Source organism: Pteronotus mesoamericanus, unplaced genomic scaffold, assembly GCF_021234165.1.
Source record: "Pteronotus mesoamericanus isolate MK-2021 breed Mesoamerican mustached bat unplaced genomic scaffold, CSHL_Meso_final contig_20, whole genome shotgun sequence".
Classification (NCBI taxonomy): domain Eukaryota; kingdom Metazoa; phylum Chordata; class Mammalia; order Chiroptera; family Mormoopidae; genus Pteronotus; species Pteronotus mesoamericanus.
In genome coordinates this window covers 8,881,940-8,907,168 of record NW_026555085.1, presented here as the reverse complement: position 1 = coordinate 8,907,168, position 25,229 = coordinate 8,881,940, and the positions used below count along the sequence as shown (strand labels likewise).

The window sequence follows — 25,229 nt, the reverse complement described above, 5'->3', positions numbered from 1 at the left end:
TGAACATTTCACCTAAAATGTCATGTGGTGTGCTTGAGTGTGATATTGTTAAGTTATAAAATTACTTATGATTTTGTAATAAAAGATTTTGTAATAAAAAGAGGTGTTATTTGTGCTGGGCCCTATATATTGAAGTTGCTGGGAACCACAGCTCTCTCCATGGGAGACAGGAGATAACAGTACAGAACGGAGAAAGACAGGAACATCCCTGGGGTTTACAGTTGGAATTAAAGTTATTGGTATTAGCTTAGGACATTTTAAAAAGTACATACTTCCTAGTTCTGTCCACTGAGAGGGGTTACAAGCACACACACACATGCACACACACAAACAGAAATAAGTGTGGTTATATATGGATACATTTATATAGAAAGAGGAAAGGCAATGGAACAAAACATTAATAGTCAGTGAATCTTGGTAAAGGGCATATGAATGTTTACTGTGTACTTGCAACTTTTCTGAGGGTTTTTAATAGCTCAAAATAAATGTCAAGGGAAAAATACTCTGTCTCTCTATTGCTTTGCATTTGAATTAGATTTTAGTTGCTCTGCTTTGGACTCTTTCAAGCTCTGGTTTATCTTTTGTGAGAGCTGGTGACCAGAACTGCCTATGGTAATCCAGGGATAGGCACATCATCCCCGCTAAATCAGGGTGAGAAAGTGTCAACTTGTTTTATGTGCTCCTTGGCAGGATCCCACAGCACACGACAGGATCAGATTTCTAGGAACCACCTCTCATGACTCCTCAGGCTCTTGCCAAGGATAGAATCAAAGCTCAGAGCCTTCCCAGGTGAACCGCCTCAACTGCTAATTTACAACTGCATTAAAACTTATTGGCCATTTTCCTGCCCACTCACATGAACTCATGAGATCTTTCTATAGATTATGCCCATTCATTAGATTCTCCACAACCTGGAAGAATTTAGTATTGCTATCGCATTCAACAAATATTCCCTCAGCATTAGACACTGGTTAGCACTGGAGGAACAGTAATGAAAATAGACAGAAGTTTCAACATAATGGAGCTTGTGTTAAATGACAGCAGCCAGACAACAGCAAACAAATGAATAAATACAGTGTGCGCCAGTCGATGATAAAATCTATAGAAAAAAGCAGAAAGGGAGGATGGAGTCTGAGGTGGAGGTTGGTGTGCAGCCAGGGAAGTCTTCTTTGACATTTAAGCAAAGACCAGAAAAGGTGAAATGTGAGCCATAGTATTGTCTGGGGGGAAAGACGCGCCAGGAAGTCAAGTATCCTGTGGGGAGAGCCTCCTGACCTCTCTGAGTGACAAGAAACCAGCAGAAGCTGAAGGGGGGTGGCAACCAGTGAGGGAGGGGGCAGAGAGAGACCAGGCTGAGGGGTGGGGGCAGATGGAATTATTGGGCCCTGTAGGTCACTTGCAGGTCACTTGCAGGTCACTGTGGGCCTCTGACCTTAATTCAGAGTAAGACAGGAGCCTTCGGAGAGTTCTGGACAGAGGAGTCATGTGGTCTGATTCACATTTTTAAAGTTGCAGCTAAAGCAAAACTATTTCTCTGTTTTCTCTTTCAGATGATGTTTAAATCAATTCGTAAATGGGTCCCTGAGGAATCCTTTTTATTTCTTCACTTTTTTCCTATTTCCAGCTAACTTTATGTCAGCTTTTGTTCTTCAAATAACAGCTAGAGTCACCATTAAAGAGCCATCAAGTTTTGTCATGCGGTCTGAAGGGAGCGTTACCCACGTGGGTCTTCAGAGTCATGCTGACATCTTTGAGGATGAAAAGAACAGGAGAGAGATTAGAGGAAATGGGGAAGTTAGAATCAACGTGGATGACAAGCCTGGTGGAAGGGCGAGGCGTGTGCTCAGTGCGGGGAGCACATGGGGACTCCGGGCTGCCTGGCAAGGCAGAGAACCAGGTAAGGACATCCAAAGCAGCTGCAAGTGGGTGACTGGGAGAGAGGCACGCCTCACTCCATCTCAGCCAGGACAGCTTAGAACCTACCCAATGAATCTTGCTTGGTCTCTCTCTGTTTCCTGAACCACTCTCCTAGACATAGCCTTATGCCCATCCAGAGGAGAATCTGAGCTGGGGCTTGTTGGAGTCCTCTCTGCGGAGCCGGGTGGTCCTGTTTTCAGGTGGGGACTTCCAGAGAGATGAGGGGTGAGAGTCCATCCAAAGGAAGGGTCCTAGAAGGGGCTTGGGACCTAGGTGCATTTCCACTCTCTCTCCTGTTGCCTCTTGCCTCAATGACTGGAGCGGGGACCCCAGGTGGAGCTGTGACACCCCAGCCTTTCCTCGCTGGCTCTGTGTCTGTGCCCTGCACTCACTGCATTGTGCCCATGGCAGAGGGTTGGCGACAGAAGGGTGCGAGTGAGCAAGGCAGGGAGCAGGACCATGAGAGAGTGAGGATCAAGCAGAAACACCATCTGTATCCTCCTCCCTCTACCCTCCTGGCCCTATTAGATTCTGTTTATTTTTAATGGATTCTTTTTGAGGTTAAGAGGCAAGAAGCTGGGAGACTACAGTCCTATCAGTGGAGAGCATCAGTACCAATAACACCAACCAGTTTTATGACACCACAGAGAAGTAATCAATGCATAAATTAGAGCCTTAACATTGTCATAAACTCCAGCGCATCAGGATTTAGTGAGGGGAGAGCAGCCAAGATATGACAAAGTTGTAATTGGGGGACAGAAAGTGACACTATTTTTCACAATAAAATAAAAAATAGGGAAAGGAGAGAGATTAAGGGAGAAAATGAAATGCACAGTCTTTGCCAGGTTGAGTTACAAATGGCTCCTTCAAATTTAAAAAATGCCAGTAACTTACGTGATATCAGCATTTGGGTGAAGCCCAAAGACTTCAGGGTTATCTAGGGAGGGCAGCGACTGGATGTATTCAAAGTACTGGTCCAAGGTTTTGCATACAGGAATTTTATATCCAGTATAAAAACAGAAGGACGGTTCAAACATTTTCTCACTGAACCAGACCTATACAGGAGGGAAAATAGAAGAAATAAAATAGATAAACATCTAAATGAAAGCTGCTATTGTAAAAAAAGAAGGGTTGCCTTATTTCCATATTAATAGTTTTTAATATTGAGGTTGAAAACACCCAAACACAAACACTGATAGAATAATGAGCACATGAATGAAGAAAAGAGAGAGGCCACAAGACAAAAATGCGAAGCCCCGGCCTCTGTTTAACAGCAAAGAAAACTCGCCAACAGTGGGGAGGAGGGAGCCGGCCTGGCAAGTCTGCTCGCTGATCCAGTGACTGGACAACCCTCAATCCCACTTTTGAAGAGGAGTGGCAGCAACATACTACAGAGCAGAGGAAGCAACCACCACACACACACACACACACACACACACACACACACACACACACACACACACAGACTAGCTGGCATTTTCAGTGCCACCCTTTTCCCCCAAGCGGGGCTCATGCCAGGGGGCTGCGTCTGAGCTCACTGTGGCTCACAGCAACACTGAGCACCGCACCAGGCCGGGAAAACTTCTTCCAAACCTCTCTCCCCAACCCTGAGCCGGAGAGCTCCCTCTGTTAATTAAGTTCTGTCCTTGGCCACAAGAAGCAAATGGATCCAACTGCCTTATTGTTCACCTTAAGGACATCCTTTTCTCATTCCTTATGAACTGATTATTTGTAATGTAACAGCAAGAGAACAAATACATACTTGGTGTGAATAGACTTATTCTGAAGAGAAAAAAAAATCATGCTTAATGTCTATGAGCCAGATTTGAGGCAATGACTTCAGTATCTAACAGAGCAATTTTCCCGGTCAGAAGGGCAATAATAGGAAGACAGGAGCAGAAATGCAGTCAGGATGTCTGAATCACTTGGAGGACTCGATGTGGAAGAGGTGGGGATTGTGCCGTACTTTGGTTAACCGCACCTTGTCTAATATCTTTCCTCCAGCTCTCCTTCCGGCTCTTTTTAGGTCCAGTGATTACTCTGAATACGAAACACCCTGTGTACCCGTTCTTTTGCTTTATTTGACTCACTTCTATCCTATTCAACTTCTTTGCACAAGGTACTGAGCTTAGAACTAGAACAGAATGCAAAGATGAGACACACACAGTCCTTTCCTTCAAGGAGCTTGTGACCCAGCAGAGGGCTAAGCCAATTACATAATACCCAGAATACAAAGTGCACTAATGTCAGAACTAGAGGAAATAAAATAACAGGAGTCCTAAGGAGGCTTGGAGCAGGAAGAAAGAATAGCCATATGGATGTCAGGTAAGGTTTTATCTAGGAGGTGATTTAACAATAAATCTTGAAGGATAGCATTTTGATAGTAGAGACCATGCAGGCAAAGGCATAGAATAACTAATGTAAAATGTGAGGCAGGTCAGGGAAATGAGGAAGGATCAGGTAAATATAATGTGGTGGTAAGAGAGAGGACAGGAAAGTGAAGTGAGGTCGTATTATGGATGACTATGGATGTCAGAAAGATGACTACTATTCATTTAAGAATGAGGAGCAGTTGAAAGTTATTAAAGAGAACAGTGTTATGATCATGCCATTCTTCAGAAAGGCTGTTTCTGGCGCTGAGGATGACTAGGGAGCGGAGGCCACGGCCACACAGACCACAAAAGACCACAGTGAGCTCTGTGTTGTCAGATGACATATCTGTAAAAACAAATTGAAGTTTTTTCCTTTTTTCCCATTATTTTACTTACACACACACAAATAGCTGCATTCGCAAACACACAAGTAGCTAAGGTTTACCCAATTTGGAGGACAGTTTGAGGGTATAGTGAAAATACAGAATATGAAGTCTACATGGATTACTTTGAGAGATTTTAGAAGGTACTTGACAAAGATAAGTAGTCATACTCCAAAGACAATAAATAAGGTTCTGCAATTGTTGGGTGTAGGAGAGACACACCATAAGATGCTGAGAATAGAGAAAACAAACAGGGGTTCAAAGATTAGATCCAAGCTGAAAGTCATAGGAATAGAGGATGTAATTTGAAGGTAATGATATACAATTAAACTGATTCTCGCTCGGGCAGTGCTAGATAACATGGTTAGGGTGATGTGGCAACAAAGACGTTAGGTCCCCTAGTTGGAAGATATGACTGAGATATCTTTTTTTTCCCTTTGAACCTCAGATACGCAAGTGAGTTTATCATATTCCTTCATTTTATTGTTCTCATGAGTCTAGGCTGCATTTATCTTAGTTATTTTCTCCATTCAGCCCTGATATCCACTCTAGCCTCCTTCCCTCTGAGGGCATCTATTTAAATGTACTTGAGCCCTGGCCAGGTGGCTCAGCTGTTTGGAGCATTGTCCTGTAGAGCAAAGGGTTCAAAGTTCAACCCTGATCCAGGGTCAAGGCACATGCCTAGGTTGTTGGTTCGATCCCGTATCAGGGCGCATACAGGAGGCAACCAATCAATGTTTCTCACATCGACGTTTCTCTCTCTCTCTCTCTGTCTCTCTTTCTCTCTTCCTTCCTCTCTCTTAAAAAAAAAAAAGAACTCAATAAAAACATATCCTCAGGTGAGGGTTAAATGTACTTGATATATGTCCTTGAATATGCGTTTATGCTTGTAAAATATACACATATTACTTTATAGATCTATTTGATTTTATTAAGCTCTGCACTCTGCAGCAAGTGTTTAAGATCTGTGCATGATGTCATATGGATCATTCTTTCCAGGTGCCACACTTAACCCACAACAGGCATCCACAACATGTACCTCATCTATTCCCCCATGACAGACTCCTAGGTTGCCTTCAACTTCTTATACAATATCACCATGAATATTTGTATGCATATCCATATGTGGACTCTTTCTACAAATGTTCTGGAATGTACCTTATCTAGGATACTTAATTTCAATAAATTTTGCCCAACTGCTTTCTGGGAGGTTTGTACCAGCTTGGCCTCTGGCAGCCAGCTCTTACCTTCACTCCGTGACCTGCCTTTCTCCACATATGGCTTCAAGGAAACTTGTAAAAGGGTTGAAAGAAAAATCTGTTTTCTGGTCAATCCCCAGTTTACCAAAATACCCCCAGAGCTTATGCTTCTAATTTTGTTGAGGTTTTAATTGTTGAGGGGGAAAATCATTGAAACAGAGAATTAACAATATAGATTCTAATGTAAAAAATTTAAGTAACCAGAACAGAGGGAGCTAAGATGGCGGAGGAGTGAATGGGAGTCACGCTGACCTCCTCCCAAGACCAGACTGGAATTGTGACTAAATAGTGGAGAAATCACCTGGAAAATGATGGAACGATAGAGGGAGAGGAGCCTTGGAGCCACGGACATATAGTGGATTCAACTCTCACACATCCCAACGGGTGAGAAGTGTGGTGGAGGCTTGAGAGGGTGGGCTGGGCACCCACGGGCACCAGCACCAGAGGGACATTTAAGCAGCCAGTTGGATCCCTCTGAGAAGAACAGGGTCTGAACCATAAACAGGGACCCCTAGACTACAGCAGCTGAAACCAGGAAAACGCACAGACAAAACGCAACCCCGAAAAGCTTAGGGGCGCTCTCTGCCAGAGACAGGCGGCTTGGGATGCAAAGAGACATTTAAAGGGCCAACGCAAAAATTTGCAGTGGCAGCCGCTCTCCTTGATCTCTGGGTAGAGGCGACAGCAGAGTGGGCTGGTGCCTGGGAAAAGACTGGTGAGGAAAACCTTGTGAAGAGAACTGAGACGGTGGCCGGTGGAGCCCCGGTGATAACTCACCTCCCACTCTGCAGCTACCATCTCGCTCCGGCATTAGGGAATCAATTAACCTGCCTTTTGTGCGCTCCGCACACACCTTGTGTGCGTGAGAGCTGGGGAGCAAGTGCAGACAAGCTGGAAGAAATAACGGATTCCTGGCCAAAGGGGTCACACAGCTGCATAGAGAGCCTTGAGGAGAGACTAGAGACGGAGGCATTGGGGAAAGAACGGGAGGAGGACCCAGGGAGTCCTGACTCCCTCCCCATTTGGTAGTCTCCATTTTGTGCTGGAGGAAGTGCCCCCAAAGAGGCAGAAGCAGGGTGCGGAGGAGCCAGATGGCCCGTGATTACAACATGGTCCGCAGAAATAGTGGATCCCTGGCCGAAGGGGTCACAGAACTGCCCAGAGACCCCTGAGGAGAGACTGGAGACAGAGGTGTTGGGGAAAGAATGGTAGGAGGCACCGGGAAGTCCAGACTCCTTCTCCTTTCTGTAGTCTCCATTGTGTGGGAACAGGCCACACCCCCAAAGAGCCAAAAGCTGAAAAGCATACAATAGACAGCCCAAAACCACCCAGTGCAAGCGCGCACACTTGCACCGAGTAGCCGGCGAGGGTTGGCAAGCATGTGTGGGGACCCACGCGGGCTGGCGAGGGCTCCCACAGGTTGGTGCTGACGGGGCCTGCGAGGGAGTGTGCAGATCAGCAAGGGCAGGTGTAAACCGACCTGCACAGGCCCACAAGTGCTGAGCGGTCCGCAGAAATAGTGGATCCCGGGCCAAAGGGGTCACAGAGCTGTCCAAAGCAGGAGTCAGACACGACAGTAGACTCCTGGAAGGCTCAAACAAACAACCCAAGGTCCTATAGGGTCAACAACTGACATCATCAGAGGCAGGCACAGAAAGAAAAGGGAAAAAAAATAAATAAATAAATAAATAAATAAAAGACCCACCTACTACCATAGAAGTTTAATCCACAAAGTCAGAAAATCTAGACAGATCAACTGAAGCAGAAGCAAAAATAAATAAATAAGTAAATTACTTAACATACTCTCACAAAAATGGGAAGAAAAAGAAGTTCCCCCCAAATGAGTGGAAAAGGGGAATCCCCACAGAGAGAGCTACAAGAAATAGAGGCAAGGGAACTATCAGATATTGAATTCAAAACAATGGCTCTAAGGAAGCTCAATGAGCTCAGCCAGCTCAAAGATAACTATGAGAAACTGCAGAGAAACTATCAGGATCTTACAACAAACTATATCAACCTGGAAAAGGACATAGAAACTATCAAGAAGACACAAGAGGATATGAAGAATACCATTTCTGAATTGAAGAACACAGTAGAAGGAATCAAAAGCAGGCTGGATGAAGCCGAGGATCAAATCAGTGAGATGGAGGATAAGGTAGAAAAAAGCTCCCAGAAAGAACAAGAAAAGGAAAAAGACTCAAAAAGAATGAAGAGGCATTTAGGGAAATGCAGGACAACCTGAAACGCAATAATATCCGCATAATAGGGATACCAGAAGGAGAAGAAGAGGAGCAAGGGATAGAGAACCTCCTCAAAAAAGTAATGATGGAAAATTTCCCCAATTTGAGAAGAGAAAAGGTCTCATGGATCAAGGAGGCACAGAGGGCCCCACTCAAGAGGGACCTAAGGAGGCCCACTCCAAGACATATCATCATTAAAATGGCAACTATCAAAGACAAAGAGAGAATCCTCAAGGCAGCAAGAGAGAAGGAGAAAGTAACATACAAGGGGGCCCCGATACGCCTAGGAGCTGACTTCTCAACAGAAACACTACAAGCCAGAAGGGAATGGCAACAAATATTCCAAGTCATGAAAAGCAAGGGCCTACAACCTAGGATGCTCTACCCAGCAAGGCTCTCAATTAAAATAAAAGGAGAAAAATGGAGTTTCCCAGACAAAAGAAGGCTAAAAGAATACATCTCTACCAAACCAGCACTACAAGATATGCTAAAGGGACTGGTTTAAGAAGATGAAGGAAAAGAGTGAGAAAGAGAAAAACACAGGTACAAAGAGAAAAAATGAATAAGTTTCTATCAGTAATAACTGTAACAATGTAAATGGACTAAATGCCCCAATCAATAGACACAGGATAGCTGAATGGATAAGAAAACATGACCCACACATATGCTGCCTACAAGAGACCCACCTTAGAGCAAAAGACCTACACAGATTGAAAGTAAAGGGATGGAAAAAAATATTCCAAGCAAATTGGCAAGAGAAGAAAGCAGGATTTGCAATACTTATATCAAAAAAAATAGATTTCAAAACAAAGGCCATAAAAAGAGACCCAGAGGGGCACTTTATAATACTTAAAGGAAGACTCTATCAAGAAGACATAAACATTGTAAACTTATATGCACCCAATAGAGGGGCTCCCAAGTTTATAAGGAAAATCTTGGATGACTTCAAAAAAGATATAGACAGCAACACACTGATAGTAGGGGATTTCAACACCCCACTGTCAAAAATGGACAGATCTTCCAAACAAAACATCAATAAGGATATTGTGGAGCTGAATGATGCACTGAATCAAATAGACTTAACTGACATATATAGAACCTTACATCCCAAAGAAGAAAAATACACATTCTTTTCAAATGCTCATGGCAGTTTTTCAAAGATAGACCACATGATAGGACACAAAGCAAGCCTCAGTAAATTCAGGAAAATTGAAATAATACCAAACTTCTTCTCGGACCACAAGGGCTTGAAACTGGAAATCAACCTCAAAGAGAAACTTCAAAAACTTGCAAACTCATGGAGACTGAACAGTAGTCTATTAAACCATGAATGGGTCAATAATGAGATAAGAGGAGAAATCAAAAAATTTCTGGAAACAAATGAAAATGAACAGACAACAGTCCAAAACCTATGGGACACAGCAAAGGCGGTCCTGAGAGGGAAGTTCATAGCAATACAGGCTTACCTAAAAAAGATAGGAACATTTCAAATAAAAGACCTACCACTACAACTTCAAGAACTGGAGAAACAACAACAAATAAATCCCAGAGCAAGTAGAAGGAAGGAAATAGTCAAGATTAGAGCAGAACTGAATGATGTAGAGACGAAAAGAACAATTCAAAGGATCAACCAAGCCAGAAGCTGGTTCTTTGAAAAGATAAATAAAATCGACAAGCCTTTAAGCAGACTCATCAAGAAACAAAGGGAGAGGACCCAAATTAATAATATCAGAAACAAAAGAGGAGAAATAACAACTGATACCACAGAAATACAAAGGATTGTAAAAAACAACTATGAACAATTATATGCCAAGAAATTTGAAAATCTCAATAAAATGGAATTTTCTAGAAAAGTATAATCTTCCAACACTGAACGAAGAAGAAGCAGAAAGCCTGAACAGACCGATAACAGCTGGGGAAATTGAAGCAGTAATCAAGAAACTCCCAGCACACAAAAGCCCAGGGCCAGACAGTTTCATAGGAGAATTTTACAAAACATTTAAGGAAGAGCTAACCCCTGTCCTTCTCAGACTATTCCAAAAAATCCAAGAGGAGGGAACACTCCCAGACTCTTTTTATGAGGCCAGCATCACCCTAATCCCAAAACCAGATAAAGACCCTACATAGAAAGAAAACTACAGGCCAATTTCGCTGATGAACATAGATGCTAAAATCCTCAACAAAATATTGGCAAACCTCATCCAGCAATACATTAAAAAGATTATCTACCACGATCAAGTGGGATTCATCCCAGGGATGCAGGGATGGTTCAATATATGCAAGTCAATAAATGTAATATATCACATAAATAAAATAAAAGACAAAAACCACATGATCATCTCGATAGATGCAGAAAAAGCATTCGATAAGGTACAGCACCCATTTATGATCAAAACACTCGGCAAAATGGGAATAATTGGGGCATTCCTCAATGTAATAAAGGCCATATATGAAAAACCTACAGCCACCATCATACTAAACAGGAAAAAACTGAAAGCTTTCCCACTAACATTGGGAACACGACAAGGATGTCCACTTTCATCGCTTCTTTTCAAGATTGTATTGGAAGCCCTAGCCATAGCGGTCTGACAAGAAAAAGAAATAAAAGGCATCCAAATAGGAAAGGAGGAAGTAAAGCTATCCTTGTTTGCAGATGACATGATAGTGTACATAGAAAACCCTGTAGACTCTACCATAAAAACTCCTCAACCTAACATGTGAATTTGGCAAAACAGCAGGACACAAAGTCCATATTCAGAAATCAAAGGCATTTTTGTACACCAGCAATGAAATAGAAGAAGAAATCAGAAAAAAATAACATTCAATATAGCAAGAAGAAAAATAAAGTCCCTAGACATAAATTTAACCAAGGAGGTAAAAGACCTGTATGCAGAAAACTATACAACATTGAAGAAAGAAATTAAGGAAGATACAAATAAATGGAAGCATATACCGTGCTCATGGTTTGGAAGAATTGATATCATCAAAAAGTCCATATTACCCAAAGCAATTTATAGATTCAACGCAATCCCTATTAAGATACCAATGAAGTATTTCACAGAAATAGAACAGATATTTCAAAAATTTATATGGAACCATAAACGACCCCGAATAGCTGCAGCAATTTTGAGAAACACAAAGTAGGAGGGATCACAATACCGGACATCAAACTCTACTACAAAGCCACTATACTCAAAACAATCTGGTACTGGCACAAGAACAAACCCATAGACCAGTGGAACAGAACAGAAAGCCCAGAAATAAGCCCAGGTCTCTATGGGCATCTAATATTTGACAAAGGGGGCAGAAGCATAAAATGGAGCAATAAGAGCCTCTTCAACAAATGGTGTTGGGAGAACTGGGACGGCTACATGCAAAAAATTGAAATTGGATCATCAGCTGACACCATACACAAAAATAAATTCAAGATGAATAAAAGACTTAAATATTAGTCGCAACACCATAAAAGTCCTAGAGGAGAACATTGGCAGGAAACTCTCAGATATCCCACGGAGCAATTTTTTCACCAATATGTCTCTTAAAGCAAGGGACATAAAGGAAAGAATAAGCAAGTGGAACCTCATCAAAATAAGAAGCTTCTGCACGGCTAAAGAAAACATCAGCAAAATGAAAAGGGAGCCAACCCTATGGGAAAATATATTTGCTAATGATACATCAGATAGAGGTTTGATCTCCAAAATGTATAAAGAACTCACTCGACTCCACTCCAAGAAGACAAATGATCCAATAAAAAAAATGGGCAAAGAACCTGGGCAGATGCTTTTCCAAGGAAGAGATACAGAGAGCCCAGAGACATTTGAAAGGATGCTCGGCATCACTAGCCATCAGAGAAATGCAGATCAAAACCACCATGAGGTATCTATCATCTCACACCGGTCAGAATGGCCATCATAAACAGATCAACAAACAACAGGTGCTGGCGAGGCTGTGGAGAAAAGGGAACCCTAGTACACTGTTGGTGGGAATGCAGACTGGTGCAGCCATTGTGGAAAGCAGTGTGGAATTTCCTCAAAAAGCTGAAAATGGAACTGCCTTTTGATCCAGTGATTCCCCTGCTGGGACTATACACTAAGAATCCCAAAACGCCAATTCAAAAGAACCTATGCACCCCAATGTTCATAGCAGCACAATTTACAATAGCTGAGTGTTGGAAGCAACCTAAATGCCCATCAGGAGATGATTGGATCAAAAAACTATGGTACATTTACACAATGGAATACTACGCAGCAGAAAGAAAAAAAGAACTACTAAACTTCACAACAGCATGGATGGAACTGGAGAGCATTATGCTAAGCAAAATAAGCCAGGGGGCGAAAGACAAATACCATGTGATCTCACCTATAAGTGGAATCTAACCAACAATACAAAGATGCAAGGAAAATACGACCAGCAACACTAAAAGGAAAAGAAACAGAGACAAGAGGGATGGGTGGAGCGGGGGAAGGGGGAAAAGGAAGGGAATGGGAGGGTCGGGGAACGTGTAGCAAGGTCTCATGGACAAAACCAAAGGCAAAGGATTGAGGGAGGGAGAGGGGGAGGTGGCAAGGGAAGGTGGTGGGGGGAAGGCAGAGACAAATGTATTTGAAAATATAAAGAAAATAAATTAAACGAAAAAAAGAATTTAAGTAACCATAAAATACATACATATCTGACTTTCTCCCACTTAGGTAATGTATATTGCTTCTACACCATGCAAAAATTTTAAGAAGAGTTTTTGTCGGGTGAGTTATTTATACTATTCATTCATAATTGCTAAGGAATAATGTTCTCTAGAAAATATTTACCAATGTGATGATATATGCGGATTTTACCAGGCACAGAGGGGGAAAAAATGAATACTTCATCAATTTTCAACTGCCTGTCCTAATGCAAAATTTGAGAAAACTCAAATTATGGTTCATTTTCCAATCACTTATTTTGGGGTTTGAAATCTGTGCGATTTCAGAGGAGGAGGCAGAGAAATCATGTCCAGCAGTTTGGGGAGGAGGGGCGTGGGGAGAGGCCCTGGGCATGAGCAGCTAGTCTGTGCAGGAGACTCACAGGCCACAGGCACATTCTAGTTGGTTTGGTTTTGGTTTGGTTTTAATTTTGTTTTGTTGGCTGATTCTTTGCAGCAGTTTGGCTTAATACTTTTTCCCCCCTTAAGTCTGGCTTACCTATTACAAAAAATATTTTTGTTTAAAAGGAAAATGCAATAAAGTGCGTCTCCATGCTTTTTCCCCCAAAACTCACTCTAGCGAAGCAATTAAGTAGACGTTTATCAAAGTCATCTGTCACTCGGCCTCCATACTGTACTTCTCCAATCATGTACCGAACTGTACTCCATGACACACCCTGTGTTAAAAATAAAAAAGAATTAATCACTGTCAATTCAAACAAATAGTTCTAAACATTTCAGGTCTCTCCTAGAGGAAAGGTCTGGAAAAAGAAGCACTAGCTAGGCTGCATTTAAAATTCTCACTACATCATATTAATAACTCTGTTGCTATTACACGACTGGAACTGCTATGGTTTGTTCACTAAAGAAAAATCTACAGCACTAAACATCCATGAATATGTTGCTCTCTGATTATTTAAAGTAGGGCAGAAAAAATGAATTTTTACCCCATGGATGTAATCACCTATAATGCTCATTACAGTAATGCCAAGCTGTTAAAGAAGAAAAAGTTGTGTTTAGTGAAGTAAAGAAAAAAATCAAGTAATCAATGCTCTAATATGCTTGTTTAGTAATAGTTTTTTATTTTAAAATCACTTCAGTATATTTGAGGTAGAAGAAGTAAGGATGCTTGATTTTTCTTCACTTTCTGTTGGTTGAAACTTTATTTTTCAGCTTTGTGGGCTTTCAAAGAAACTATTTCAAGAGAACTGTTATTTGTACATACTAAAATGATAAATAATCACAGAACATGAACCCATGTGATGTAATTTTTTATCAAAATGTCATAGTCAATTTATAATCTCTTTGTAAATACAAGAAAAATGATGGTTCGATTCTAGATTTTGCATCAGTCCAGATAAAAACTCATCATGGCTTATCATCACCACTGATACAAAATCTCTATAATTTTCTTCAAGACCTACTAGGAGAAGAAAAAGTAAGAAACTGGTATTTATTGAGCTCTTATTATGTATAATACACTGTGCTTTATGAGGGCTAACTCATTTATTCTTCACAGAAACCATGGTCATTTTATAGATGAGGAGACAGGTTCTGAGAGGCTCAGAAACTTGCTCAGGATCATCGAAGAAACAGATTCCAGCCCTCTGTCACAAATGCGTGGAAGGCCAACTAGGTTTGCAGTCTTAGTTCTGTGGCCTTGAGGAAGTCCCTTATTCTCTTTTGTCTACTATCAGTAAAATGGAGATAATAATAATGCTTTCTGTATCTACCCCACAGAGTTCTGAAAATAAAAATGAAATGCTGCCTACGAGAGCACTCTGAAAACTGTGAAGTGCTCATACAGTGGTTACTGTTATTTTAGAAATTGTTGCTGTTTATCTGCATAAGCTTAACTGTCTGTTAAGATGTGGCTTTAGGTGGAAAAGAACTTCCCCATGGGCTGGGAGATATATTTTCATTTCTAAGGAGGCATGAGTGAGAGAAAGAATGAGGAGTTTGATTTAAGGTGTATGCATTCTCCAGAAGTGCACTCTGACCCTTGGTTGTGATGTGGGGAAGGCTGCAGTGCACGTGCAGGAGCGGGTGGAGGAAGACCAGTGTGAGAGAGAGTCCGGATGCACTCCCGTGGGCAGCAGGGTGTGAGCCGAAACGGCTGAACCAGTAAACAGCTGACTGGAATGAGCGGTCCCTTCCCAGGGAGGTGGGGAACCTCAGCACGTCCACTGCATATCAGACTGAAAGTATCTGCAGAACCTTGATTAAGGGCAGCAATATACATAGCAAAAAGAATAAAAACAGAAAAAAGAAAATATTCCACTCACTTTTTTAATATCACATTCATCAAGGTGATTCTGAATAAACTGAACACTGGCTGTAAAGTCAGCAGAATTGAATTCATAGGGAATATTCCATCCTAAGGGACCAAATTTGCGGCGCTCCTTAAAAACACCAAAGAAAAGTATTGAGTGAGATTTTAAAGTTTTCTGTAGCTGATTCCTTTATTATTATTATTAAACTGTAGAGTAAGTAACGTCAAGGCATGATATGAAAATAGGTTGATGTAAAAGAACAGCATACATTTTCTGGTATATCAACCATTCAAAATATTATTCCATGGCTCAAGAACAAATCTCCAAATGGTTGCTGAATTGGAGTTCTTGGGTTTAAAGAGGAGTCTTTGTCTCCATTGTCAATGCAAAAAAGAAAAAGAAAAGAAAGAAGAAAAAATGCAATAGGCACTCAATAAATATCTGCTGAATGAACTCATTTATTCTAAATTGGACTCTTGGAAGTTTCAAATGTTAAAAGTAGGGTTTTGAATTTTTGTTTTTCAAGTTGAATAACTTAAGCACTCAAAAGCATTTAGACTCTCTGCTGGTTTCACTTTGTAATCTTGCATTTCAGATTCTGAAAACTGAATATTTCTGTTGTAAAACATGATGCATCTGTCTTAAAATGTTCACATTGCTCTCATTTGTACGCTCCTATGAAACATCAGCTGTTTCCAATTACCAAATTATGCATAATAATGAACCTAGTCTCAGGTTAAATGTTTCAATTGCTTTGCTATCCTGGAGACCATTTTAAAGGTATGTTGTGTAAGAACTTATAATTTTAGGCCCTGATCACCTAACAAACCACACAGATGAGCTCAACTCTTGCCATACCATCAGCTTTCCCTGCCCCCAGCACACAGTCTGTCTCTACGGAAGCTCCAGAGATTTCTTTGGGTTACCTCCTAGGCATTTGTCCTTTGACCCTACCACCTGAGGTGAGGACCCACGTAGGGAGCAGAATCCCCATATATCTATGGGAAGATGTGGTTATACTTCTCTACCTCTAAATATATTGTCTCTTTTGCCTTCCCCGACTCAATACACACACACACACACACACACACACACACACACACACACACACAATCTGTTTTCACAAACTAGTCCAGTCCTTCTTTCTGCAGCTGCTTCATGCTTTAAATCCTAAAAAATACCACCATTTAAAGAAATCTAAATCAATTTTAGTTTGGACAAGTTCATGGACAGGTCAGAGAAGAAATTTAGAAAGCATGAAGGTTTTAATTTCTGATTTTCAGGATACGCTTTTAAAATATTAAGTAAACCATGAAAATTAATTTGGGTCCAGATGTCTGGCTTAGGGAGATCAGACTGAGGGCAAACACATAACTTTTAAAAATGTCTACTCCCATTACTTCTAGACCTGTACTTCTTTAGGTTGTTAGGCTGTCAAGCATTGGACATTTGTATGGTGTGACTCCCACCCCTGTCCCTTAGCTAACTCCATCAAAGGTGGACAGCCAGTCCCAAAAGAGCCAACCCGATTCCTTCTCCCAGCAATTTGAACTTTGGGCTCAGAATTGCTATTGCAATCTACCCTAGTCAGAGCTTAACTGGGGAGACTAATACACTCGGGAGCTGTGAAGCACCATCTTCCACCTTGAACATCAGGGAGAAGAGAAGGAGCAGAGGCGTGGCCTCGACGGGAGAAGAGACGAGGTTCAGCCCCAGGGGCAAGAAGCAGAGCGGTGGCTCTCAATGGTGTCAGCTACTCTTGACGGCTTTCTGCTTCGTGGTCTCAGCATTCATGTTGCCTTGATAAGATTTTTCTAGTTGTTTCATGCTGACTATCTAGTCCTATACCCAGACTTTGAGTCTTGACAGTGAAAAACGTCTCTCATTTTTGTCTCCCCTTTTGCACCTGTATTTGAGGTAAGGACCATGGCTGTCTAATGAACATCATTGGTAAGTATCAGAATGAAAGGCAATTTTTCTCTTACCCTCTGGGGGGTCAATTTCAAGGCTGACACAAGGTTTTGAATTTCTTGAGTGGATCCCAGAGAGGTTGAAGTGAGCCTTCTCCAGGGCACTGTAGTAGCAAGGGTAGGTTGGGAAGGTCTACGGAATATCACCATGCATTCCGCTATCCCTTGAGTCCCTGGAATTTCTTCTATTTTGAGGTCTTCAAACAGAAGAATGCTAACCACTTACTGGTGAAATGCAAATGTTTTCTCATTTTTTAAAAAAGAAAATCAAATCTAAAACAGTTTCACCTATGTTTAACTTAATTTTTAAAATTTAATGTTCATTTAGACAGAAGACTGAATGAAGAATAATTCTGTCCTTCCAATTATTGAAGCAGCTTAAATTGGGTCTATCGGAACACTCTCATTTATAAGCACTGAGCAATTATAATTCATTTGCTCCTTAAAACATGATCTTTGAAAATTGCCAAAATGCTGAGATTTGCCTCACTTTACATTACTTATTATCAATTTTCATTTAAATCATGTACATTTTAGGTTGATTCACTAAAGTCATAGACTGTTTAGCTAATCTTAGGTGAAAAAAATATGGTGGGTATCTTTTCATTCACAAATACCATTTTACTGTCTTGCTGGGGTTGTTTTTTTTTTTGTTTTTTTTTTTGTGTAGTCACTGGTTTCTCTAAGCGTCAATAAAGAAAAAACTCTGAATAACCACCTTAGAATGCTATCGAGGTAGCTCACAAACCACTGGGACTTGACAACTCATTTGGAAGCTCAAAAGCAGGAGACTGCTAGAATTTAGAATATTGAATTATTGCCGATTAATGTTTTTGAAGCTATGTAATGAGTCCTACATGATACAATAGAAAAATATTAAAATCAATGTATTTTTCAAGAAGTTGTAACCTAGCTGAGAAAATAAGACTTAAAAACAAGAAAAGGAAAATGTAATAGTGAGTATAGTTGTCAAAATCTAACAGGTGATAAGTCTGAGGAAGCCATTCAATTAGAGAGTTCTGGGAAGAATAAAACTAAAGAATGAAGCAGAAGCTCATCTCCCTTGAAGAGGGAAGAAAAGACTGCTGGACTTGGCGAAGGCCACGAGCAGACAGGAAGGCAAAGCTCTGACTCATCCAGGAGGAGGGCACAGGTAAATGTTCTGCTGCAGGAGAGGGCGACCTCTGGTGAGCAGCTAGAAATATGCGTCCACGGGATGGTTCAGGGATGGAATGTAGACGGACTTGAATGTGAGGATAAACAGCGAAATCCTGATTCAACAGGAGGAAGTTACTATCTATTATGAAGTTGGAGTGATGATTTTTGGAAGACTAGTCTACTCACTAAATTTAACCAACACAGATCCCTCCTTTTATTCCAAAGAATATATAAAACACAGAATTACTAGGCCATTATGGAAAACTTGGAATCCTTCTTAGAACACTAAAGAAGGGCTGCTCGACAGAGTCATCATTTTGATGATGTCAAAACTATTTCTAATTCTGCCTCAACCCAGTGATACCACCTCTCACAGCCGAGTGCAGAACCCCTTTACTTGCATCTTTGAAACAAGGATCTCCTTGGAGCACCACACCCTATTTATTTAATACCTGGAACTAACATAGATGAAAAAATGCAATCCATACTAGACAATGTAAGGGAGCTTTTAATAGGTAAAAACAATGAACAGAAATTGCCAGAACCACTGGGAAACACAATAGAGGAAAGCGTAAAATAATTTTTTAAAGAATCTGTATCATATTATTGTAATTATACTGAGGACGTTTAAACTAAGAACTTTAGAATTACAGCTCCCCAAAGCAAGAATTGTATATATGAGGAAGACCCCCCAAAACCCAGAATTTACTTACAAAAAATTGTGTATTTATTCTTACATGTTTAAACTTCAGTCATCTTCAAAGTACTCTCCATTTGATGCAGTACACCTATCAAGACATTTTTTTCCACTCCTCAAAACAGCTTTTGAACTGCTTGATTCTGATGCACCATTAGTGCTTCTGCCATTTTTGTTTGTTTGTTTCACATCTTCCACATCGGCAAAATGTTTCCCTTCAAATTTTTTTTTCATCCAGGGAAACAAAAAAAGAAGTTGCTCAGGGGTGAGATCTGGTGACTAGGGAGGGTGGCAAATGGGGGTCATGCCATTTCTGGTCAAAAACTGTGTGGTGTGGGCAGGTGTATTCATCAATTACCCAACATGAAATGGGCAAACACACTGAAAGAGTCTTCAAAAAAAATTTCACTGAAGCCAAATGCAGCCTCTCACAATAATGCCAGCTGGTACATGGATACAGATGGGTTCCTAGAACACTCACCTACTGGGGGAAGCCTGTACTATAAGGGGCCCACTCTCTAGAAGATAATTCTTGTTTTTTTTTAGGTTCCCCCCTGGTAGGCTATTAAATTTGAAGGGAGTGTTTGCCAAGGCTCAAACTTGAGAAAGAAAATAATGGAGAAGGAAAATACTTTTCTGAATGAAGAACTACTAACAGTGGAATCCCCTGGGCCCTGTTGATATGGCCATTTTTATTTAATAGTTAAATTATTTTTAAAACCCATGATACAATTTCCAAATTTGCAACTGCCAGTGCAGGCCCTGAGAGATCCTGATCAATGACTTTAGCATGAAACCTCACACAGATGTATATGAACCCTTAGAAAAGTCCCAAATGTAGTCTCAAATTAGAGTCCCAAATAGAAACGTCCCCAAAGTCCTGGATGTGTGCAAACCAAGTGATGAGAAGAAAAACCTCAAACAACAAAAAGGACATAAAAATGACTGAAGACTCCTCCCTTAAGGGAAGTGGCTGTTTGGCAATTATTCTCAGTTCCCAGTGCATATTAGGATCACTTGGGAAACATCTCAGAGGACTGCACACCCCACCCTGCCACCTCCTTGTTGGGACTCTGGGGTCCAGGCACTGGCTGAGAACCATTGATTAAGACGTTCGCTAGGTCCAATGCACCGTGCAAACAAAGGGTGGGACATTGACCATCGATAGGGAAAAAGAAAAGAAAACGTTGTTCTGACCTGCAGGAGGGGTTGCAACGAGACTACACTTGATCTTAGCCAAAAGGCCCAGAAGCAATACACAAGGAGATTACAAATGTAACTGTTGAGCTTCAAAAGACCAAGACTTTGGAGGAAGATGTATTTAAAATTCAAATCCCGGAGGATAAACACTCTGAACCTTAGTATGGTGCTCTAATGGAGTTTCTAGGAAACCACAGAGAGACAATATTGAGGCCAGAGAAAAGCCTCCCTGGAAGTCATCTGCAAGAAGATGCAGAAATGTTCTCAGCAGGTAGCAGCCAAATGAGCCAGGGTGTGCACCAGGGTGCTGGGAATGAAAGTCTCCCCTGGAGAGGGCAGGAGGCCTGGCTGCAAAGGCAGAGACCTTTCCCAACAGCAGTGAGAGTGAGAGGCTTCTATTGCAGTAACTTCCTGGCCTATGTGGCTGGTAAGTTCCTGGAGGGGAAGGGAGGGAACCCAGGGGTAGTTTGGAGGAGCAGAGAGCTTAGTGCAGAATAGACCTGTGCATCTGTGTGTGTCCCCAGGGAGGCACCCAGGGCCCCCTCCTACTGGGTAAGCCTGCTCCCACCTCAAAGACAAAACAAACTGCACCCTCCCCTACTTTTCTACTCAAGAAAGGGTGCTCATTCTGTCCCCTGCAACAAGAATAGGGTCCACATAACAAATGTTGCACCAGACCTGGGGTGATGGCATGATGCCAAACCACAATTCAGTAAAAGAAACTACATTGGGGGGCAGGTGGGGGTTTACTGCGAGGTTCTGCCTTCGACTTTATAATGGACTCTGGCATGAACCTCTTCCCAGCTCAGAAGCTTCAGAACCAATTTCCTGTTCTTTTTTCCAGTCTCTGCAAGGATAAAAGTATATCCATCATGTTTGCATAAAGCAAGGGATATCTGGGTTAATTTGGAGGAATCAATTAACAAATCAGGTACTTGGCTATTATGTCCAACACTAGAAAAATATAAGTCACAACCTATCTAATTCAGAACAGACTTTCCTACATCAGTTGCATCTCAAGCTGTAATGTTCATGTGAATCACCTGGGCATTTTATTCCAATGTGGACTCTGATTCAGCAGGTCTGGGGTGAGGCCTGAGATTCATCTCTTAGAAGCTCCCAGGTGAGGTGATGCTGCTGGCCCAGGACTGCAAGGCCCTAAAGAACTCTGGATTATTCTCTCAAGCTAGCTCTATCCTAACCAAGAAAAAGAAAGTATTTAGATAGTATCACAGTAAACATTTTTGAAATTTAAAAGAAAGAACAGAGGAAAATATGATTGAGTTATCAACATTCCCTGTATATTCACAGAACTATATAACAGATTTTTAGAAACGGGGAAAATCTTGAAAGATCACCTCCTCTTGCCTTTAAGTGCACAGACGGGGAAACAGAGACTCTGAGAGGGGTGTAACTTGACCAGCTTCACTTACATAGCTAATTGACTTCACAGCAAGCACTAAAGCCAGGGTCACCTCACACTCAGTGAAGTGATCTTTCTAGCACTAGTATCATGAGGTTTTAAGAGATAGTCAACCCTTGTTCATAGACATGCCACTGCTAGCTTCATGGCCTTATCAATGGGGATATTTTTCTGTTTGAACCCAAATAAAAGTCACGTTAAGTGCAAACACACTTCAATCCCATGACTGGACCACAGTCCTGTTGTTCTTTTGTTTAGAACTTGGGTAATGTCCACGAACAACACAGGTTGCCACATTGACCATATGGAAAATATCCCAATCATCTCTCCATGATAAGCACAATGGAAGAGATGAATCACCAGTAGGAACAGAATAATAAAATATATTTGTGAATCAGGAATAAAAAACCAAGCTAAAGCAACATTTGTATTAGAGTGTGATTAAGGTCTAGCAAAACAAACAATCCCCAGATAAGAATGCATGAAATAGGCTTTAGAGGAATTTTCAATCCAAAGGCCACAATGGGACTTACTGAAAATAACTGTCCACAAAGAGTTTTACCTGATTTTAACTTTCTCAGGGTTGGGAGACCGGTAAACACCAGCCCTCTCTGTTGGACAGCATGGAACCGCGAAACGGTAGGGGCAAAGAACCTGAGGGTAAATATGCCCGGGGTATTCTGGGCAGGGTGGGAAAGGGGGAAGCTCTGCACACACTGTGCGGGTGATGCATGGCTTCTGGGTTAAGCCTCAGGGAAGGGAAAATGCAGAAAGTGGTTAAAGAAGTCTCCTCGTCTCTCTGTGAATTCGAGGAGTAAATCAAGTATATGAACATTATGCAGCTTTCAAATATAAAACAAAACACAAAATTTAAATGTAGAACAAAGCAATAATGGAATAAAAAAAATCCCATAGACAAGTTGCTGGATAGCCATAAAATTATCAAATTACTTTTTAAAATAATTTTTTATTTTCAATTATGGCTGGCATAATTATATTAGTTTCATGTGTATATGCCAGTGATTAGACATTACATAATTTGATAAGTGATCATCCCAATAAATCTCGCACCCATCTGACACCATAGATAGTTAATACACTATTATTGACTATATTCCCTATGCCCTACTTTCTATCCCCATGAATATTTTGTAATAATCAATTTGTAATTCTTAATCCTTCACTTTTTTTGCTCATCCCTCTAACCTCCTTCATATCTGGCAACTGTCAACACATTCTCTGTATCTATGATTCTGTTTCTGTTCTGCTTGTTCATTTATTTTGTTTTTTAGATTCAATTGTTAATAAATACATATTTATTGCTATTTTATTGTTCATATTTTTTAAAAGACTTTATTATTTTTAGAGAGAGGGGAAGGGAAGGAGAAAGAGAGAGGGAGAAACATCAATGTGCGGTTGCCTCTCACGTGCCCGCGACTGGGGACCTGGCTGGCAACCTAGGCGTATGTCTTGACTGGGAATTGAACCTGCGACCCTTTGGTTTGCAGGCCAGCACACAATCCACTGAGCCATAACACCCAGGGTTTTTGTTCATATTTTTGATTTTCTTAAAGAAGATCCTTTAACATTTCCTATTGTACTGGTTTGGTGGTAATGAACTCCTTTAGATTATTCTTGTCTGGGAAAATCTTTATCTACCCTTCAATTCTAAATGATTGCTTTGTTGGGTAGAGTAATCTTGGCCTATAGGTCCCTGCTATTCATCACTTTGAATATTTCCTGCCAATCCCTTCTGTCCTGTAAGTTTATTTTGAGAGATCAGCTGACAGTCTTATGGGAGCATCCTTGTAGGTAACTTAATTCATTTCTCTTGCTGCCTTTAAGATTTGGGTATTTTATCTATGGTGTGTCTTGCTGTGGGCCTCTTTGAGGTCATCTTCTTTGGGACTCTGTGCTTCCTAAACTTGTGTGTCTATTTCCTCACCAGGTTAGGGATGTTTTCTGTCATTATTTTTTCAAATAGGTTTTCAATTTCTGGCTCACTCTCCTCTTCTGGCACCCGTATGATGCAAATTTTGGTGTGCCTGAAGTTGTCCCAGAGGCTCCTTACACTATCCTCCTTTTTTTTTTTTAATTCTTTTTTCTTGTTGTTATTCTGAATGGCTGTTCAGGTTGTTTTTGGTTCCTTATATTCCAAATTGCTGATTTGATTCTCAGCTTCATCCACTCTACTGGTGAATCTACTAGATGCAGAGTTCAAAACACTAGTTATAAGTGAACTTAGTGAAAACCTCAACAGCATAAAAAAGAAACCAGTCAGAAGTAAAGAATATATTAATTGAACTGATGAATGAAAAAAATTCCACAGACAAGTTGCTGGGTAGCGATAACATTATCAAAGTTAAGTGTATGGTAAAAGCAAATAGCAAACAACCTGGTAAGGACAGAAAACCACTGTGCTCCTCCGCCCAACACAACCACTCTCACTAGTGGGGAGTAGGGTCAAACTCTGCACCCAAGGTAGCCAGTGTGGGACTTGACTCCTAGTCAAGTGACTGCCTACAAAGTGAACTTAACCTCTTTGATTCTCAATTTCCTCCTTTTAAAAACAGTAATAATCCCACCTTGAAATGTGGTTGTTGGTATTACACGAGATGGTGCGCATAACATTCCTGGCTACCACAGGCACTTTAGAAACCAAGCACCTACCTAGATAATCTATTTGTTCATTCCACAAATATTTATGGAGCCCTGGCAATGCCCCAGCTGCTGCTGTGATGGGGAGATGCGGCAGTTACAAAAGGACTAAGTCTTTGCCCTCAGGAGGCAGATACTCTAATGGCCAGGGTAGGGAAGGGTAGGAAAAAACGGTAAGTGCATAAACAGATATTTTCTTAGCAGGTGGGGAAAAGTGGCAGGAAGGGGAGAAAGGCAGGGTGAGGGGACACAGTGCAGAGAGCACCCTCACAGAAGGGCTTTCCTAAAAGGCCATACAACATCATGGGCATCCTCGAAGTGTGCAACTGCTGCAGACGTTACCTGCACAGTGGAGTGTAGAAATGCCACAGTGTAAAGCATTGGCTTCCACATGGGTAAATTACTGATATCCAGGAGGTCTTGATTAATTCCTGCAAATGTTCTTTTCAAACCTGCACGTATGCCTTGGGGTGGCTCATTAGTGAATTTGAGAGAAGTCTGTCATAAAAAGCAAATGGTTATTTTGTTTCTATAAATTATTATAAAGGATAAAACAGAAATTACAATATGTCAGGCAACAATAAGCTTATGTTGGTACATAAACTGTGACATTGATCAGAGCTGAAACCCAATAAATTAGTACCAAGTGTCAGAACTCTTCTGTGGAAATACATGCTATATAATCTTGGTGATCATAGGAAACAATTTTGCAGTGCCAACTCTACTGGACTGAAAAGCCCAGTTGTGTTTCCATCCTTCAATAATGCCAAATATGCTATCTTTGTTTGTGTAATTCTCAAAGAAAAGACACTTATCTTCTAGTAACAAACCTGAAGCAATGTAATTGGAAATCGATCGTGGGGCTCGGTGGTTATCCATACTCGGAAGGAATCATCACTCGCTTCGGTGGTAATTATTGTCTCTAACAATTCTTCCATGAATTCTAGGCCAAGGTGACAATTTTGCAGTAATACCCAGCCTCCCTGTATTCCAAAATGATT

At 41.1% G+C, this 25,229-nt stretch overlaps 1 protein-coding gene across 1 annotated transcript in view; it reads right to left on the bottom strand.

Annotated features, from left to right (window-relative positions):
* Positions 1-25,229, bottom strand: part of DNAH8 (dynein axonemal heavy chain 8) — a 302,018-nt gene that overhangs the window by 31,837 nt on the left and 244,952 nt on the right. Inside the window, exons 80-84 of the mRNA XM_054569318.1 lie at positions 25,059-25,211; positions 24,571-24,726; positions 15,135-15,251; positions 13,425-13,526; positions 2,812-2,972 (exon numbers count right to left, since the gene is read on the bottom strand). Coding sequence (XP_054425293.1) covers positions 2,812-2,972; positions 13,425-13,526; positions 15,135-15,251; positions 24,571-24,726; positions 25,059-25,211 — 689 coding nt within the window. The remainder of the gene's footprint in view (positions 1-2,811; positions 2,973-13,424; positions 13,527-15,134; positions 15,252-24,570; positions 24,727-25,058; positions 25,212-25,229) is intronic.